At 37.2% G+C, this 21,296-nt stretch overlaps 1 protein-coding gene across 1 annotated transcript in view; it reads left to right on the top strand.

Annotated features, from left to right (window-relative positions):
• Positions 1-21,296, top strand: part of LOC117288318 (ETS translocation variant 1-like) — a 76,845-nt gene that overhangs the window by 10,470 nt on the left and 45,079 nt on the right. Inside the window, exon 4 of the mRNA XM_033769127.1 lies at positions 12,503-12,547. Coding sequence (XP_033625018.1) covers positions 12,503-12,547 — 45 coding nt within the window. The remainder of the gene's footprint in view (positions 1-12,502; positions 12,548-21,296) is intronic.

The raw sequence follows: 21,296 nt of genomic DNA, 5'->3' as shown, positions 1-21,296 counted from the left end.
CCTGCGACATTCACAAGAGAGTTGAGCACAAATCAACCCACTGCGAACTATTTGTTGAGAATTTGTGACGTCAACGTTCGTATTGCATTCGCAGGAAACTTATGAACCGGGCTTTACTCGGTAAAGGGTTTTACTCTACCGATATACTGATGTACTTAAACACACATCGGCCTAGGTAAGGTAAAACCAAATAATGTTCTTTATCCCCGATGCAAATTTAACATCTAAATTGAAAATAATATATAGTAAACTTTGATTGGGCTCTTTTGTAATCGAGGCTTGATTTTGAAATAGATTTTCCATTTTTGTTGCAAATAGATTCCTGGAAACGAAGATTGTTAGAACGTATTCAGGTTATCTGAACTATAGGCTACAGTGCAGCATAACATCTGCCCATGTTAGCGTGAGGATGTTCACCCTGCTACTGTCAATGCCCACCTCGTTCACAGTGAACTTCACTTCTTGTCAATATCATCAACTCGCTGTGAAGATTGTCCATAATTTCATAAAGGAATTGCTGCATGTTGGGTGTCATTTATCAGTCTTTTTTGTAGACATCTGTGTGTGAATTCACAATTTGGACAAGGAATCATCGGGCAATGTTAGTTAGCGTAGCATTCTTGTCAGGTTACAGGACACAGTGCTTCAATTATCAATTTAAAGCCATTATATGCACTTTTGGAACACAAAACAAAATAAAAGTTCACAGATTTACAAATAACTTACAGGGTTTACAGAAGGTACTGGTGAAAGACTTCTCTTGAAATATTATTCCATTTTCGAGAAAACATTAAAACAATTATCAATTCTCGTTGTCGGGAATTACGGATTTATATTATTTTCTCACGGTTTTGTTATTTTTATATCAGTTGTGATACACGAAGTGTGGGCCTTTGGACAATACTGTTTACCGAAAGTGTCCAATGGCTTTAAAGGAATTTTTTACCATCTCAATCAGTACATTACCCCATTGGTGGAAACACTATTATAGTCAACTATTATCATTTTATATCAGGAAAGCACCATCTCTAAAAGTAAATCACACAGACCCCCCTCAAAAAACTAGTAAATGTCCCATTTATTTCTTGAAATTGGGAACAGGTCTGGAGAATGCATCGCATAGTTTTTCCTTTTATGGTGTTGATAACCTAATTTGTAAATTGAATCAGGTTTTTGAACAAGACAAGCAATAAAAAAGTGTCACATATTTTTCATCTTGTCCCTTAAATTGCTGCACTTTTTGTAACACTAACAGCATGGCTCTTAGTTTGCAGATAACACCATGCAAATAATGCACGTGAAGATCAAGTTTTTGGCATGAATCCTTACTTGCATTGTATGAAGATGTATACATGTTGTATACTTTACCAGTTACCTGTAAAAACATACAGGAAGGTTTTTACCACCATTTAATATCTTTATACCGTGAAAGTTTATTGTAAATCTGTGGACATTTGTGATATTGTAAAAGTGGAGAAATATGAAACCATAGAGTAACCAAGATTGCACCCACCCCTTTAAATAAAGGTCTGGGGTAGCCAGCCGCCAGATTGGGGCTCTAGCATGACCCTGAGCCCATTTAGGAAGTGTTGACTTCCTGTTAGCTGTCAAAAACCCATTCATAAATCAGTAGGCGGGGCTTGTTATCAATGGCTGTTTGTTCCCTTGTTGATAATAGGAAACTAGCCTGGGTCTGTCTCTAACATGCCATGTTTCCATCCATGGTCTTTTTTCTATGGATGGTGCAAGCTAAGAGCTCCACCACCCCATCAGGTGATATTATGATTACATCATAACCAAGAACTGTTGTTTGTCCCTGATGAACAAATATGGTAGTTTGTGATTTACTTTTTTTTTTTTATAATGATCTGATCCTCAGTATGGTCTTTTGCTGCGTATGTTGACAAAAGCTTTTTTATGCCTTGTAATAATCTGTTCTGCATGAAAGATTGACTCTGCTTCAATTTTTTATTCAATATTTTCAGGTCCAGCGATTCATCAAGATTTGTCCCGATTTCAGGACTTTTTCTAAACTCTTTAAATTCACACTTTCATTCAGTTTAGCAGTTGGGAATTAAGTGGTAAACACAATCCAGAGGGGATATGAAAAAAAAATGCAAAGCCCGACTGTGCATGGACTTCTACCTAGTTTTCCTTTTTCTGTGCTGCAGAGGGATTGTAGCGAAAATCCTGTCAAACGAAACTCCGTGTTCGCTTTTTGCCTCATCTCTGGACCGAACGGACACTTTTTTTTGGTGAAAATATATATTTTTTGTTTTTTGGGGGGCCGGATTAAAATTTATTTGTTCCATCACAAACATGATTTAAGTTTACATTACAACAAAATGATCTTCTTGTACGTAAGTTTTCAAAATTGCTGAATCTTTAAAAAATAGCATAATGAGGACGCCACCGCCACCCCCAGGGCTTGAAATGAATAGTACATTTATTCTTCCATGATAGTACCCACTGGATCACTGGACCTGGGGCTGTAAGTCCATTGACTGAAGCTTCAGGCCAGACACATTACAAATCTGGCAGCCCAGTGCTATTTGGGTTTTCAAGTACATGTAAAGGGCTCGAAATTTACAAAGGCCCTGCAGGCCCGAGGCCAGCGATTTTAGCATCGGGCAATAAAACTCATGACTGATTTTGTACACTAATGTTGACATTTTTAGTCATACATGAAATCAATTCTGGTTAGTATTGAAGAATTCTTACCAATTAATACAAAATTATGTGATCAATCTTCTCTTGGCTCAATTTAATTAAAACAGTTCAAGAATCAAATGGTAAACTAAAAGGCAATTTCCCCCCCTAATTTATTCAACTCTGGTCTTAAAAAAAAAAAATCTGGTCAAGGTAAACATTTTTGAGGTACAAGCCCTGCTCGCCGCCTCGTGGATTTTCACCCTTTATTTGAGTTCAATAAACTTGTACATTGTACAAGCTTAGAAATACAAAAAAAAGAATAGATGTTGTACAGTCTACAACATAGGATACAAGTCTTGTTGGCTTTTATTAGAGACTTGGGATTCAGGTTTGATTCAAACCATAGAGTTAAATATGAAGAACTATACAGCGCACTAACCTAACTAGCCCCTGGGCATGCATGCAGGCAGCCATTTTCTAAGTTGACAAAACAACATCGCTCAGCGTGTGTTGTGCGGCCATTTTCTAAGTTGACAAAACAGCATCGCTCAGCGTGTGTTGTGCGGCCATTTTGTAAGTTGACAAAACAGCATCGTGTCAGCGTTCAATTAACACCAATTCCAACGTGTACTTCATATTCAACGCGCGTACAGAATGGCGCGGGTGTCTCCTTGCGGTCCCGTCACGTTTGTGCAAGCAGCATCAACAGTGCGCCGTCTAGTTCTTATATAACTCTATGATTCAAACCCACAACCTTTTGCCATGCTAGAGCAGATGTCTTGCCACTATATCGCTGAGCAACCTTTAGCCTGGTGGCTAGTAGGCAGTTTGAATCCTATAATTTAGCAGCGGGTACTGCAACTATTTAATAAATGGCAATTTTACACTATGTCAAGGGCTAATTAACCAAACTCTTAAACTAGTACTGGTTTTAACTCACATTTTTTTGGAGTATTTTTTGAGAATACTTGTTGCAACAAGTTTTATGCAATGATTTGTAGACGTTGTCATTATCGATAGGCTGCATGTACAATAAAACCAAAACCCTTACACTTGACAAAAAAGCTGTTAGTTATTTACAGTACATGTACCTGTATAAATAAACATTGCGACACTTCAACCAATGAATTGTCCAATAAAAATTTGCATGTGTCACTCTGTGCTATACATGCATCATTTGTTCTCACATTCCCTTACAACACAAGTAACTGGTAGGCGCTTTGTACGGCGTTTGTTTTTATTGCAGTGAGTAGCGTGATTTTCAGAATATATTATCGCATCATTGGGAAATCTCTCAAAAAGACGTACGTAGTACAAACTGTTACGTGCTAATCAAAATGCATAATACTTGCATTAATTTGATATCATTTGCATTCAATGTACACATAAGGGTTTGCAAAATTAATCGGACTTAAAATAATTTTGTTTATGAAATAGATTTCATACATGGAGCACAAAACAATTGAAAGATTTATTGTGAAGTTTTCAGGAGGAAACCTAACCATTCACCCACTGTGGTCATCTGGTGAAATTATTAACTTTTATCCGGTCACTTGTCCCCGCAAGTGCAGGGATTTCCTGCACCACATATCTCAGGTGAAGAAAGTTAGAAACAACTTAGGCAAAAACATTTCTTTAAGAACCCCCCCCCCACATATCTCAATGTCCGTTCATGTCAAATAAGTTTTACAACAATCAAGTGAATTTTTGACATTTCAACGAGTGCTTTCACTCTGTGTGTCTTGAGGGATCACATCCACTTACATACTATGTAGTGCTTGCCGTATACATGTTGAGATTGGATCATTTAGAGCGATTCTGCAGCAATCCACTCATCCACCGTGAACTATCGCATTCACCACATGATGTCATTTTTGGCTGGCCTAGTACTTTGCCAATGTATACAAAACCCATTTGAATGTTATTGAATTATCAATCAACAAGGGATGGGGGTATAATAGTTTTGTCAATTCAAGTAATTCACATTCAAGTGCAGGTCTGGAATGTCAGGGAGACCCGTTTTGAAAGGGCAAGGGCATCGGGGCATTTCTCCGTAAAGGAAACTGTAAATTTTTAATTGAGCGTTCAAGGCACAAAGGCAATGACCAGGGGGCATTGAGGTTATTGCCTTTGTTGCTTCCGATAAGTATTAGCCTGCCATTTTATACAAAAGTTAATCGTATTTATTACTTATGATGATTGATCAAGCGCTGTCTTGTCAATAAAAAGTGAAAAACAATTTGAAATTTTTAAACTTTGGCCGAAAATGGAAATATTTCAAAAGCTACCCATGTTTGTTTTACGTTTATGCAAATGCCCTCTTGTATAGCAAAAAGAAAATAACAATGTGGGAAAAAAACTTTTTGTTTAAACCATAGGCCTACATACTTCCCGAAGAATTGGCAAAATTCCAAAGCTACCCCTGTTTGTTATGTTCGTACAAATATGTATTTTAACAACAAGAAAATTGCTTGGGAATTTTTTTTTTTTTTGAAACTATTCAGTCAGAATTATAAAAAGTTTCAAAAGCTACCCTGTTTGTAAACTGTTTACGAAATAAGATTGGGTGTTGATTGTATTTCTTATTTAAAATGTATTTTTTCCCTTTCTGTGTCAAGTTTGAGGTCTTTCTAATTCCTGAATAGGTACATGTAGTAGGACTCCCCTAGATCTGAGCCTGAAGTCCCACAGCGATAGCAGAACAGGACACAGAACAGGACAAATTTAGATTTGACATTTTGACACAAAGTATTTTGCATCTTTAGCCGTTTTGTGCAGGGCTGTGAATGTGTGTGTGTGTGTTTTGTCTTGCCTTTCTCTGCAAAACTCAACAGAGATCCATTGCTTTTTTCTTTCTTTTTTCTTTTTTCTTTCTTTTTTCTTTTTTCTTTTTTCTTTTTTCTTTTTTCTTTTTTCTTTTTTCTCTGTCTTTTTATGTATTCAAGAGACGATTTTGAGTGCATGACTTTTGACATTTGGGACTTATACAACACACAAAAATGTATATTATATCAGTATTTTATGATTTTGTTTTCCTTCTGTGAGATGGTTTTCACTCAAGCAGGGATAACCCCGAGCTATGTATCTCAAGATGGTCTCAAGCCAGGATTGGCTATTTGGACATTGGACTGTCTTTTTTTCTCTTTCTTTTCCCTCTCTCTTCCGATCGAATCAGAAGACTTGTTTGTTCCTTGATGAACAGACAGACTGTATTCGTTTCACTGGCCGTTTCAAGTCACACACGCTGAAGTGCGTAATGGTGTAGTTTTAATTTCGTAGAAAGCGACCCTATTTTGTGGAGTGTTAAATTTGCTTTATATAATAATACGATGCAGGCCTGCTACTTCATGGAGGCAACAAAAGCGATTGCCTCCATGCCCCCTGGTCATTGTCGTGGTGCCCTTGAAATGCTCTCAGTAGAATAGAAATTTACAATTTCCTCATAGGGTGTGCCCTCCCTGGCTGTTTCAAAAACAAAGCATACAGGCCTGCGCTGAATTAAAATAAGGAATTTATTTCACTGTTTCTGGCAGTGGCTTCTGAATGCATCACAGCATCTTTTGTTAACACTTACAGGCGAACTTATAAATGTAAGAACTTACATAAATGGGACATAATTCCAGTTTAAAACGCCAAAAATCTGTCTTGAAATTATACAATGTTAAAGGCAGTGGACAGTGGACACTATTGGTAATTGTCAAAGACTAGCCTTCACAGTTGGTGTATCTCAACATATTCATAAAATAACAAACCTTTGAAAATGTGAGCTCAATCGGCCATCAAACTTTCGAGATAATAATGAAAGACAAAAACACCCTTGTCACACGAAGTTGTGTGCGTTTAGATGGTTTATTTCGAGACCTCAAGTTCTAAATCTGAGGTTTCAAAATCAAATTTGTGGAAAATTACTTCTTTTTTAAAAACTATGAAACTTCAGAGGGAGCCGTTTCTCACAATGTTTATACCATCAACCTCTCCCCATTACTCATCATCAAGAAAGGTTCTATGCTAATAATTATTTTGAGTAATTACCAATAGTGTCCACTGCCTTTAATCGGAATTTGTCTGGCCGCTCGTGATCAGTCGCAGAAACCCTTTGACTAATCAAACTAGCTCATGCGTACACAGTACAGGGTTCACCGTGCACTTTTACAGAGCCCTGCTTAAAAAGCAGTTGAAGTAAAAGTTTGGCAAGAAATCAATAAACAGCAGATTCAGGGTAAATCTTGACTTAAAAGACAGCTTCATTTGAGTTGTTTCTAAGAATTAGAGTGTGAATGGTTTATTCGGTCGATGATTAAAAAACAATCACATGAATTATTTAAAATGGTGGTCTCCCCCCCCCCCCCCAACATCATAAAAAAAACCATTTACAAGCAGTTCTCTTTAAAATACAGATGAAAATGAAAATAATGTTGTTGTTTTTTCAAATATTGTTCAATAAGCAATTTTTTATTTATGTTTGATTTTTCCTTTGGAATATATGCTTTCAATGTGATACTTGTTCCAATAAACCCAATGAATGTTTTTTTTAAGATTTAATTAAAAATGAATTAAAAAAAAAATTCAGTAAAAAAAACACACAAAAAACCGAGTAACTAAAAGATGAGATCAGGTTCTCCATACCCAATTTAATTTTGAATTAAACTGTCATCGAATACATCTGGAAATTGTTTGTGTCGTCGAAAACAACTGTGAAAGGACAAGCGATAATGTTACCCCTTTTCCCAGTGAGTAAAGATACCCCCCTTCATTTCAACTGCTCTTGTTTTGTGAAATTTGTATAACAGGGTGAACAACAAAATCTATTTAGACTCTGGTGAAGCTGTCAAAAACTCCTCCTTCACACCCCCCCCTTTTTTCAGGTTTTGACAAAAAGAACAGCATTATATCGAGAAAGATATCTTGTGTAACTCGATCGTTGTATTTGTCCATTTCTGGGCCAAATGACTACAAAGTTTCATTTTGTGAAGGCAGGGAGATCATTTTACAATCTTTGCAATACTCGCTAAAAAGAGACATTTTTTTTAATGCTTTCACAAATAAGTGTGTATCAATGGTCTGAAGTATGATTCGATAAAGGTTTCAGTGTTTGGCTCCATTGCCTACCCGAAGCCCCGGGGCTTGCTCCCAAGTTGTTCGTTGTCATCGGTATAGGCTTATTTACTTGTCATCATGTTCTAGAGAATAATAAGTAACAGTTTGTGTGTAAGATAGACTATGAGCTTATTTTGATCGAAGCAATTGAAATAAACAACAGTGATTTGTGGGGTTTTATTTCCTCAAATTAGATGACGCTTTGGACGGCACTTTCTCTTCAGTATCAGCGACCTCTTAGATTGAGCCCAATAGGATTTTAATTTCAATAACATCACAAAGAAACGTTGAGTCGTTATAACCACTTGGTTCTTTTCAGAACCAGCAAACAGAACCAGCACTATTCAAAAAGATATCAAATCACACGGTGATACACCAAACCTCTCTTAGAACATGTAGTTAATGACAAAGTCTGTTTTGTTTTTGTTTTTAGTGAACTAGTGAACTGATGGTGCATTAAACCTTTTGGGGACTGGGGAGGGGGGGGGGGTTGCTGGCGAGCTAATATTTGATAAGAATGCAGAAGCATGTTCCACATATTCAGTCAATACAAAGTCATTTAAGGTTCAATTGTTAAGTTATGGGTACAAGTATCAAGTAACACATGTGTAAAGCTTCAAGCAAAATACAGTTGTGAGTATTGGTTGGCATCTCATACCAGAGACCAATTAAGTTTGATTCTGTTGCTGTCATTTATACTAACTGTTATTATTAATTACGGAAGTTCTAGTTCTTTTTTTTTTTTAAGAGTAAAGCCTGGTTCATACTTCCTGCGAATGCAAATTTTGAAGTCACCAATTTGAATCGAAATATTAATCGCAAGGGTTTTGAGCTAAAGTGCTCTCAACTCCTGCCAAACATTCGCTGCGAAAGTCACAATCCGATTCACATTTGCAGGAATTATGAACTGGGCTTGATCTAGAATGCAAGTATTGAACTTGTGATAGCTCAGATCAGCCAAATCCCTGTTTATAACCCTCCGAAAATGTCCCAAAATCACAGGATGATGTATATTGCTCATTGCCAAAGTCAGAAACTTCCTGCCTTAAGTCTAAAGCGTATTTATTTGCTTGTCAACAAGATCACAACAACAGCTTTCGAGTAACACATACATGTACATTGTAGTTTGGACCTCTAAGGAAAGTATTTCTCAACAGTGTGTTTTAAGACACTGGACACGCTTGGTGATTACTAATTGTTAACAAAAAAACTTACTTGATAATGAGCAATGGAGAGCTGTTGATAATAGTTTTTGAGAAAGAGGTAATTTCTCACTTAAAATAATAAAAGACTTCAGGCCTGAAGACTTGCATTAGGCATCTGAAAGGACACAAATTTGTGCAACAAGAGTGTTTTTTTCTTTCGTTATACTCTTGCAAATTCGATGACCAATTGAGTCAAAATTTTCACAGGTTTGTTATTTTATGCATACGTACGGATACACCAAGTTAGAATACTGGTCTCTGACAATTACCAAACGTATTTCACAACAGTGTGTTATAATAGACCTCACATCACATTGAAATTGTCTCTGATGTTACAGTTGTCTTTGTCCCCCCCCCCCCCCCCCCCCCCTTCTGTAAGTGTGCACGTGTACAGTGCATGTTCGTAACTAGAGTATTGTGATTATGGATATACAATTCGTAACTGTACTCAATGCCATGATATCAATCGCATCAGGTTCGGACGAATGCCATGATCTTGAATCCATTTATTACTACGACTGTTTGTTGGCCATTTTACCATCATCGTACATGTACTCTTGAGGGTTATTCACATTTGACAGCAATTTAGCAGCCTGGGTTCCTTGCTTAATTTTAGCATGGTTATATAGTAATGTTGGACAAAATTTTGCAAGAAAACTTGGACGGTAGGCATTTTTATCCCTTTCACATATAGGTACATTTTGTAAACCGTGCTACAATTTAGCAAGGGACCCTTGTTAACCTTGCTCTACATTGCCTGCAGCGTAAGACCTTGCACTCATGTTCATTTCTCCTCCTATCCAGCACTAGGGCAGGGTTAGTCAGCTCTCATTTGACATGTCAATAAATTTGACTAGTCTACATGAGTTTTTTCCCTTCGTCAATGGAATAGGCCTGTATGGTTCGATTTTGAAAGGGCAAGGGCACCAAGGCATTTTCTCCTTGAGGAAATTGCAAATTTCTACTGATGAGCGTTTCAATCAAGGGCACCACAGGGCATGGAGGCACGGAGGCAATCACCTTCGTTGCCTCCGTGAAGTAGGCCTGGGTTCATGTGAAATAAGCAGAGTTGTACAAAGTCTGTTGATTTTGTTTTTACTACTGTAGCTTGCCGGGCTTACTATTCTAAGAAGCAAGTGTGACAAGCACTCACAAGTACTGCCACTTTTAAGATGTGGCATTGAGTTTTGTGAAATCAGTCTTTATTTATGGTGCAACTTATACTCACTTTAAAGACACTGGACACTATTGGTAATTGTCAAAGACCAGTCTTCTCACTTGGTGTATCTCAACTTATGCATAAAATAACAAACCTGTGGAAATTTGAGCTCAATTGGTCGTCGAAGCTGCGAGATAATTATGAAGAAAAGAAAAAAAACCACCCTTGTCACACGAAGTTGGGTGCTTTCAGATGCTTGATTTCAAGACCTCGAAATCTAATTCTGAGGTCTTGAAATCAAATTCGTGGAAAGTTACTTCTTTCTCGAAAACCATGTCACTTCAGAGGGAGCCGTTTCTCACAATGTTTTATACTATCAACCTCTCCCCATTACTCGTTACCAAGTAAGGTTTTATGCTTAAATAATTATTTTGAGTAATTTACCAATAGTGTCCACTTCCTTCAATGTTGCGCAGGTGGACTTACGCTTTTGGAAAAAGTTTCACATCAATAAAGCAGCCATGTTAGTCTAGAAAACAAGAAGACAGTGGTACATTGTTGCACTTTTTAACTAACTAATCACATAAAAAACGTTTGAGCTTTCGTAGCATCAACTACTTCATTTGCATCTGAAGAAGTAGTTGTTGCCACGAAAGCTCATGCAGTTTTGAGTATGTTTTAATAGCATAAACACACACATTTAGATTTATACAGTAGGTATACACAGTGCTAGAACCACAATCCTCGTTTTATCAAGTTTTATGAAATCTATTGCAGTTAATTGACCAAGGTGAACATTTGAGACAATACAGAGCACTGGTACTTACTGATTTTTACCTTGCCAACCTATATTGCCAACAAAATTTTTCATAATTTTGTCCTCTTTTCAAATTCGTCGCATGATGTAAATTGACCAACATTCTCATCGTGAGGCTACAAAACATTACCGTCGATCGTGATCGATTGGCAACACTTTCCAGTTATTGTGTTAACGAGAAAATAAAAAAAGCAACAACACACACATGTATGTACAATTGAAACAAGAACTATATTAATGACAACAAAGTTTATCAGCATATTATGAATACGGCAGGCCCCGAGGGGTCAGATGCTGTTGAATTAAAGTCCATTGGTACTGGCCAGGTGCCAAAGTATATGTATAATAATAAGATGTTATTCCACCTGTACTGTAAGCCCAGCGCCTGCGGTGAAAAAAAAAAAAAAGGCACTGCCTGATGATGCGTTGTGCTTATTTTCCCCCCTTTTTTTCCCTCACTCTTTTTTCCCCCCTTCGCTCTTTTCTTTCTGGTTTTTTTTTTTTTTTTTTTTAAACTCTCTTAGCTCGGTCTATCTCCTTCTTTCTACCTTTTTTTTTCATTCTTCTCTCTTCCTCTCTCTCGACTGAACATAACTGCCGTTCGTTGCCGGTTGCCGGTCAGCTTTGTTTTGTGAAATAACATCCGTCGATAAATTACTCGGCTGGACAGGAGGAGAAACGAGTTGGGTTGAGCTAAGGGATCGTGTTCGTTATTATTAGATAGAAATTCACCAGTAAGAAAAAAAGCTAAGGTGTGTTGGTTTAGGATCGATGAATTGATCGTAATGGCCAGCCTAAAGTGCACAGAGGAAGTTAAGGTTTTTTTCTTTCTTTCTTTCATCGTATTCCCGCATATTTCCTTTTTCTTCTCTTCTCCGCTGGACAATTTAGTATTGAAATAGGTTGCTCTTGTCTAATCACTGGTGGCTTATAATGTAAAGGGAAAACCAAGAAAGGAAATGGGTTTCTATTTTGTAAAGTGTAAGATAAAAAAAAAGCCTTGTTGTAGCTTTATAGTTTTTTGTAAAGTAGCTCACTGGGCTAATTAACTGTGCATTTTTATTTTCTCCAGGCAGTGTTAATAGCCAAGATTTTAACTAATGTGTTTTCATAAATGTGTTAAATTGTTTTGAATTGTGTTCAATTTATTGAAACGAAATACTAATTCATTGTAAAAATTTAGTAACCACATCTAAAAAGGATGCAATATTGAGATTGAAATTTTAGTAGCCCACCGTACAGGGCATGTTGAGAAGTAAAGATAGGGTCATTTAACGTTGATATTTATGTTCCAATGTTATTTATATCAAAGGCTTACTTGTTGTTTTGCAGTAAATATAATTATGGAATTATTGAATAATCAGCCTGTGAAATAATTATGTCTGAAACGTTCCATAATTCATGCTAAAAATAGGGAAACTTTTCAAGACTCAACTAGCCAGCTGGACCACTTTGAGTGAATTTTGACTGATCCTCGGGTGTTTTAACAGGCATTTGGCTGGCTGACAACTGTTATGGGAGAACGCTGATTTTGTCTTTCTTACAATTTCTCTCTCTCTCTTCTTTCTACAGAGTTGTTCCAAGATCTTGACCAGCTTCAGGATGAATGGCTCGATGGTACGTATCATACAATCATTCTGTTTAATACATTCATTCTAAGGTCACTCTTGCATTCACATGGGAAAAAACACTGCTAAATTCAATATGCGGACAAAGTAATAAGTTTTTGCTGCTTAAGTTTTCGCTGCTACCTCCAAAAGTTTGCAGCAAAGTTAGCAGCGAAGTTAAGCATTTTTGCAAACACAGGGTCAACAAATGTCGGCTGTTAGCTGGCAGCAAAATCTGCAGCATTGAACACCCAGCAGGGTGGATATGTGCATATTACAAGTCTTATTATTATTATTATTATTATTATTATTATTATTATTATTATTACCCTATTGCTCACCATAAACTGTCAGTAGATCAGTAGGCCTATTGAGCCAAAATACTTCGCCTTCAAAGTGTCGTCAAAATGTGTGACATCAGAGGGATTGCACAACATCGGTAAAAGTGAAAATAACAACTTCTTGAAACAAAATCAAACAAATCTTGCAAAATATTATTCAGGTTGAAAGAAGGAATTCAAATAATTTGATAGAAGCAGCGTTACTTTAAAATTATGGGATAAAGTTGGTCAGGTTGGAGACCTTTCTTTAAAACTTTTTTGGCGAAGATGCTTTGTGAGAGCTGGGTAAAGCAATCGATTTTGATCTCACAAGTCAAAACCTAATGTTATGGCAACAGTAAAAATGTAAACATACCGTCACTATTTTCTTGAGACACTAATGACCAGTTGAGTTGACACTTAAGGACCTATTTGGTATGATTGTCATGGTGAGTTTAAACTTTCCTTGAAAATTGAAACATCAGAAAATTGGTTGTTTATTTTGTGTTTTTCCGCCCAGACATTGTCATGACACTTGCTTTACATTTAGGTCTACCTTTATGCTGCCCCCTACTCCCTCTTCCCCATGTTTTAGGGTCACCCTCACCTTGTAGTAAAGCATTTCAAGGACTTACATGTATTTACATCTACATGTATGATACAGTTTTCTGTCATGATACTAAAATTGCTGGACATGGGCTAGCAATCCAATTCCTTTATACCTAGAAAGGGCCAGCGTGCAAGATATAATAGTACCGGTACATGTACATTAATTATAAATCTAATGTTATAACTGCTGGTGCTATTTTGTTTGGCTAGTTTAACACGTATTGGAAACACCCTTATTAACACTCAACCGCTTTACATTTTGAAACCATTGGTTGTGCAACCAAATCAGCTTCAAGAAGAGACATGTCAACACAGTTTCGTATTTGTTTGTGGTTGGCTAAGTATTTTTAGCCTAATTTCACAATGCGCTAAGATTCATCTTCAGATGAGACTTCATTATTACCACAGTAATGTGTGTTATGACAGTACACTTTGCTTAGCAGTTAAGATGAATTTTTTTCTAAAGATCAATCTTAGCTCTGTGTGAAATCGAGCCAAGATCTCCCAATCTTATACCAGTGGGTTTATAACTCCCCAAGAATTTCCTGGGTGTCATTTATTCTTTTCCTCGAAATTGGCTCCACATGAGAAGAAAGCTTTTATGTACTCCATTTTTCAACTTAATGTACAACACTGATTCGTACCCGGTCAAACCATGGGGGAAGGAATGTATTTTCCTTCCATGTTCATAACCAACACATTAGGCCTACATACACGTATGTATGTGGTTCATGAAGTCTTAAGTGTTGCTTTATGTTTTTCACAAACAATAATGGCTTCTTTTCAACTCTGCCACAGATGTCCAAAACAAAATCACAGTTTTTCGCTATACGGAACTAGTTGGATACAAAAGGAACCAAAACTGTTGGGCCCCCAAAAATCGCTGTTTTGCTTTACAGAACTAGTTGAATAAAGGTCCAAAGAAAGCTAAACTGTTGGGCCCCAAAAATCGTTGTTTTTGCGCTTTTACAGAACTAGTTGAATATTAAGAAAACCATAACTTCTGGGGTGTTTTGGGTTTTTTTCCTGTTAATTTGCTCTGCATTGTGAGGAAGGCTTTACTCCATTTCAACTCTGCCGCATATGTAAAAAAAAAAAAGTGGATGCTGTTTTTTCGCTACAGAACTAGTTGAATATAAAGAAAACCAAAACTATTAGACCCCATGCATGCCTCTATTCTAGGCACCATTGCCTGATCCACTGAACAGCAGGGGACAATAACAAGGACCAGGATTTCATGGTTGCTTTGGCAGGGCACTGAATAGCCCATAGTAATTGCATTGAGTGATTGATTGTTGACTCAATGGTGGTTCAATGCATTGCCCAACTGCATGTAGGAAGTTTTTACTTAGGGGTTCTCTCAAAAGTTCGTAGCGTGGTCCTAGTGGTGGTATGTTAAAAGTTTGTGGTGTGTTGGCAGTTGGTCTGGACTTACGCTATGGACTTACTTTTTGGCATGCCAGACCATGTGTAGACCAAGGACTGTGAATGGTCTCTTAACAACACTGTTGTTTTTTTGTTGTTTTGATGTGGACATAACAGCAAGTCTGTAATTGTTTATTGATCAAGTACACAATTAGAATGTTTTGAATTGTGGTTTTCAATCAAGGTTCAAAGTGAAATGTATGCACACATGTAGAACAACATGAATGTTAAGTTTCCCCCTCTTTCGTCAATGGTATCACCTGTTCCATAAAGCAAACACAGGGTGCATTGTTGTTTTAATGGGAAATCAATGATGAGTTACAAGCAAGAATTTACATGTACCTGTGTGTTAGTGTACAGGATGTTTGTGAATGACATGGTAACAATTTGTGTATGATATAATGTGCACAACCATAATCATGGGTACACGTTTTGTTCCAAAGACATTTCCCAATTGATTTGAACAGATACCCCCACCCCCTGTATTGATTTACTATTTGCAGATCTTGTATTCGACAAACTTAAAAGCACATTTTGAGGGGTACACTATTTATGAGACAAACTTAAAAGCACATTTTTGGGGTACACTATTTATAAGACAAACTTAAAAGCACATTTTGGGGGGTACACTATTTATTACGTAGACACCAATTTATTAATAGCATATAAATAAAGAGTAACTATTCGCAGATCTTGTATTCGTCAAACTCAAGCATTTTTTTATGGGTGCACTTTTTGTTACAAAGACACCAATTGAACAACATCAATATTGAGTCTTTTTGCAGGACTTGTATATTTGACAAACTCGAGCACTTTTTATTCATCATTGACACAGTGATTGTTGATTGTTATTTAAACATTGAGTATACATTGTAACTGCTACCAATCCATGGAGGGAGAACTACCCTACATCCATGCCACGGCTCTACATTAGTGGTTTTCAAAACTGTTGTTCAATGGACCACAAAAATGTGTACCACGATTGTGGCTGTGCACATTTTATATCCATGATGCTTCTTGTACAAATAGGATGGCTACACATTGTATTCCACCATGATTGTCATCCCTTGTACGCAGTCAGTCTATACACTGCTGGTCTTCTCATGTTCATGAAAGAGCCTCAAGGTTAAATGTTGTATGGCAGAATGTATGAACTTTGCACAATTTCGTTGCGCTGCTTTTAATTTTTAAAGCATTAAAAAACTACACCAAAAGTGACCCAACATCTTTGGTGGTAGTACCTAGATAGTTCCACTTTGCTTGGGTTGTTTGGACTTGCACAGTTTATGCATAGAGCTAGGACCCATCTATGGTTTATGAAGCTTACTAAGAAGGCCTGTTTTTGCCGACTGTTTCTTGTTACTTGTCCTGTGGGATGGGCTACACCAGTCATCTATTTAGCTAACTGGTGGTTTAACATTGACCATAATGATTTGTAAGATACCTTGAAAACCATAATACCATAAATCATACAAGCTGAAATACATTGTCCTGTCAGCAGTGTGATGATTTTCTATTGTTGTTATCACAGTATACTGTGGAACATGTAGGCCGACACTTTTGCAAGACAGAGCTTTTTATTTATGCACTGATATTATCAACAGTTACAATACTTAAGTCTCGTCTGCTAAGCATCAAAAGTCGTCCCAAATACCAAGCGTTCCCTGTCACTTGTTGCATTGCAAGTTAACTTGTTAATAAGATTTTCCTGTTAAGAAGCTCCAAGATATCAGCAATTTTTTCCCATTTCAGAGCCCTCTGAAATTTTGGCCGTGGTCTGTGGAATGCAAAATATACGGTTGTGTCTCATCAAGTTTTTTATGAAGACTATTCCTGACATTCAAAGTTGTTTGTTTAACCCTCCTACTATCTGACCAGTCAATATTATACAAATATTGACTGCAATGTTTAAAAAGTAAAACTATCGTCCCCGAGGTGATCCAGGGAACTTTGAGGCGTTAGCCCCAGAAAAAAAAAAGAACCCCCGAGGGATCACATCACTATCAGAGATGATCGTTTTACTTCACTATCAACCAGTGATATTTAGTCAATATTTGTTTTGAAAAAACCTCTTGCACAGAGTTAGCATCATTCTAAGGAGAGGGGGTTGAAGTAAACTCAGCAAGTCTTGATGGGGGTTCATTGATCCAGAGCTGTGTATCTGAGAGAGTTTTGACAGTTTGCGATCAAATGCCATTTTGGTCCCTAAAAATGCATGTGCGCACACAGGGTGTAAGACTAGTCTGCTCATTTGGTCAATTGCTTACATTTTTACGGAATATGGCACCAGGATGTGTAGTGTATTCTGGATTCTCGACGCACGACGGCTCAAAGTGTTTGCTGCACAGCGCTGGAAAAGACTTGCAAACTGACCCCATCTTTAGTTGTTTTGCTGCATCCAGCAGCAATACACCTGGTCGACATTGCCAGAAAAATGCAAGAAAAAACCTTTTTCGAAATGCGCAAACTCAAGACTACATGTGGGATTGAATGTACTTGCACGTACGTGTGTTCGACGTTTGATCGAGGCAAAGTCTGCCTCGATTGATGTCACAAAAGGGGAAGGCGGAGTCACCCCAACACAACTTTATTTTTTTTATTTATTTAAACATATAAATCGTTAAAAGCAACTACTCAACAAATTATTTTATTGTTCAGAAACAATACTCTAATGTTCGAAGAAGAAAAAAAATATTTACAGGTGACTTTAAGTCCTGCTGTCATGTCTATGGAAGTGAAGCTCTTTACAGAAGTAACACTCCTCCCAAAAGAGGTTTATAATACATGGTTTACCATTGAGTAAGGACTGGTTGTACCATACTTCCATGGATATACATGTACCATGGCGGAAACCCTGCTACATGTACAATGTAGTTCACTTGTATGTTAGATCGTGTAGGCCTAATACAAGTACTAACAGTCACTCATGACACCCTTAAGGCCTTATGTAAACCATATGAAAATGGCAATAATAGAAACACTTCTTATAAAACATGACGTTGTGCAACATGTACTTTTAAAAGGCTGTCTACATGTTGCTACTACAGTAGCATATAACTGCACACTAGTACACAACCCATAGAGACACTGCTCTGCACTGGTACTCTGCAATAGTACTGTACACGTACATTGCCCCGTACTGAAAGAAAACAGACGTTTAGTATTAATGGGTGCAATGTCTCATGATGAACTGACTATGCATTTGTGTACATGTTCAGTAGGTGATGCTCATGTGTACACCAGACATTGATGTGTTTTACTGAATAGTATGGTGTAACACTATCTTCGTCCCTAATGACTTTCACACACTGTATGCGACCTTTGAAGATCAGTGATCACCAAATATGAACAATCTGCTTTTGTTTCCATCTAAGCTTGTACATGTTTGGTCACACCATGTCATGACTACCTGTAATGAGTTGGGGTGGTTCTGAAAAGAACCGTTGGTTTCAACTTGACGTTTCGGTCAGTATGCTTATACGGTCTTCTGGAGAAAGGTATATATGTTATCATAGGCCTGCAGGTACGTGTAGGCTACATGTAGATCTACATGAGTAAACAAGAAATGCTAGATGAAAGGCCCAAGGCCAGTGATCTTAGCCCAGGGCCAGTAGACTCACGAGCCTGACGAGCCCGACAAGTGCAGCGTTCAGGTGCTATTTTCAATTGAATAATAATTATAGGCTGTACATGTACCCCATCTTTTATCACCGTGAACACAAATTTTGATCGTGAATCTGATGAATAATGTTTCAATTCTCTTGAGTATGAAAGTTCGCTTACGCATATAAATGTAGGTAGAGATAAATGAGATAGATCGTCTCTCAGTTTCTTGTTCAACTCATTTTGTATGCTGGTCTTGTTAACGAGACACTGCTTTAGAATTGCAAGGGTCGTGGGTTCGAATCCCACCCGAGTAATATGCCTGTGATATTTTGTCACAGGACTCAGGGAAAAGTACTGAGTATGAGTGCCAACACACGTCGGTGTATTGTGGTAAAAAAACAAAATTAATATTCTTTATCCCGTGTGCAAATTTAACATCTCTTATAAACAAGATTCTGTTCAAGTAAAATTGTGGAACTGCAATCCCTGCAGTCTTGAGGATGCCCCCTCCAAAATTAAGCTCTGGTGGACATGTTTATGTGTGGTCTGTGTGCCCCCTCCAAGGTAGGTGTCCCCCCCCCCCTTTTTTGAAATTTGGACATTTGAGTTGAAAAAAATACCTGAATAAAATGCCCCATTTTAGGAGCTTTTATGTAGCAATTCAATTTTACTGTATTTGTACTGCAGGCCATGTGTTTATTTTTACCTCCATGTCACTGTCAGATCATCTTATGAATAAAAAATACATATATTGCAGTGAATGATTTCATCTAGCACTTTTGCATAGCAAAATATTTCTGCACACAGAATGCTTATATCAAGTAAGCAAATGATGATTTTTTTTGAGTAGCAACTGACACAATTTGCATAGCATTTTGCTGTGCCGTACAAGAGAAATTGCTCACTGTATTTCATGTGAAATAGGGATGTTTTTCAACACTGGATGGTTTTGACTGGTCCTCAGGTGTGTTTTAACTGGCATTTGGCTGGCGGACAACTGTTAAAGGGACGGTACACGTTTGGTAATTACTCAAAACAAATTTTAACTTAAAAACTTACTTGGTAACGAGCATTGGAGAGCTGTTGATGGTATAAAACATTGTGGGAAACGACTCCCTCTGAAGTAACATAGTTTTTGAGAAAGAGATAATTACAGTGGTGAGTGCCTGTAAGGGACAATGCTTCGCCGTGTGAATTTTTGTTTTGTTCAATAGGTTCAAACTATACATCATACTGCACAATATTATTATTCATATTTGTTTTTGTTCCATCGAGATCTGAATTCCTTTTCCAGTGAAATTGAAATCTCCATTTTATAATGAAATCCATTTGTCACAAAAATTCACCGATACTAAAACAACTAATCGGACTGGGTGTCTTCTTCTGATGACAGTCAGACTGTGGAACAACAAACGTTTTAAACCCTCATGTTAAATTGAGGTGAAACATCCACAAAAGCGACTGTGATGTATTATCTTTGCTTAATTTACTTGTATTCTCAGAATGATATCTCATTAAACTGGGAGGTGTTTTTTTGGTGTCTTTTTTGTGTCTTCCGTTTGAAATTCTGTGTTTAGTTTTTGGGTAAGCTTAAGGGTGGTTCTAAAAACTGTAGGGCCGTCTGGACCCAAATGTTTGGAAGTTTGCCAAAGCTTGCTGAGTTGAAGCAAAATCCTGGGAATTCTTGTTTACAAGGTGTTCATACTTAGGTTTTAAAAGCCATACTGGTCTGTGCATCTGGAGCACTCTAAATTGTTTTATCTTTGTGCTTTTGAGAGTCTGTTCCCCCCCCCCCCCCCCCCCCGAAAACAAATAACATAAATAACAATAATGATTTAAAACTAAGTTAACAAATAAATAAATATATGAATGAAACAAAATTTATACAAAAAGGTTTTGAGAAGCCTTAGAAAGGTTGACAGTATTTTCATTTATATAGTTTCTGATGCTGTGCATATTCAAACATAAGTTTACCATGAAAAACAGTGTAACCAAGTGAAATAACGCATGAAGAATTTTTGTTTTGATTTCATGTAACTTTTATGCAGGTTGAATTTAAGAACATGGTGGATATTCAAACCTTGTTCTAAAGGTACCATTGAAAACAGTGAATAACCAAGTGGAAACAAAATTGCAAGAAGCATTTTTTCATTTCTCTTTTTTTCTTGTTAGTTTGATGCAGGTTCAATAAAGAACATGGCGAATATTAAAACCTCGTTCTCAACAGCAATAGTAACTAATTATGGTTTCGAGACTAACCAAGTGAACAAAAAAATGCAAGAAGCGTTTTTTAATTTGTTTTGATTCAGGTTCATTAAAGCCAGTGGACACTTTCGGTAAACAGTATTGTCCAAGGCCCACACTTTGTGTATCACAACTTATATATTAAATAACAAACCTGTGAAAATTTAGGCTCAATCGGTCATCAGAGTCGGGAGAAAATAATGGGAAAACCGCACGTTTACGCACGTTTTGCTGTGTCATGACATGTGTTTACTATATAAATCCGTTATTCTCAATGTCGAGTATTGAGAATGGTTTTAATGTTTTCTCAAAAAGTAAAGTTTCATGGAATAATATTTTTAAGAGAAGTCTTTTACCATTACCAGGGCTGTATGCTTCGTTTTTGAAAGGGCAAGGGCACCAAGGCATTTTCTTCTTGGTAAAGGGCACCCTATGATGAAATTAACAAATTTGTACTGGAACATTTCAAGGGCACCAGGGCCTGCATTACCTTCTGTAAACCCTGCAAGTTATTTGTAAATCTGTGAACTTTTTTTTCGTTCCGAAAGTGTATAA

The sequence above is a fragment of the Asterias rubens genome, chromosome 3 (genome assembly GCF_902459465.1).
Source record: "Asterias rubens chromosome 3, eAstRub1.3, whole genome shotgun sequence".
NCBI classification, from domain to species: Eukaryota; Metazoa; Echinodermata; class Asteroidea; order Forcipulatida; family Asteriidae; genus Asterias; species Asterias rubens.
This window is presented reverse-complemented; position numbering and strand designations above follow the sequence as displayed.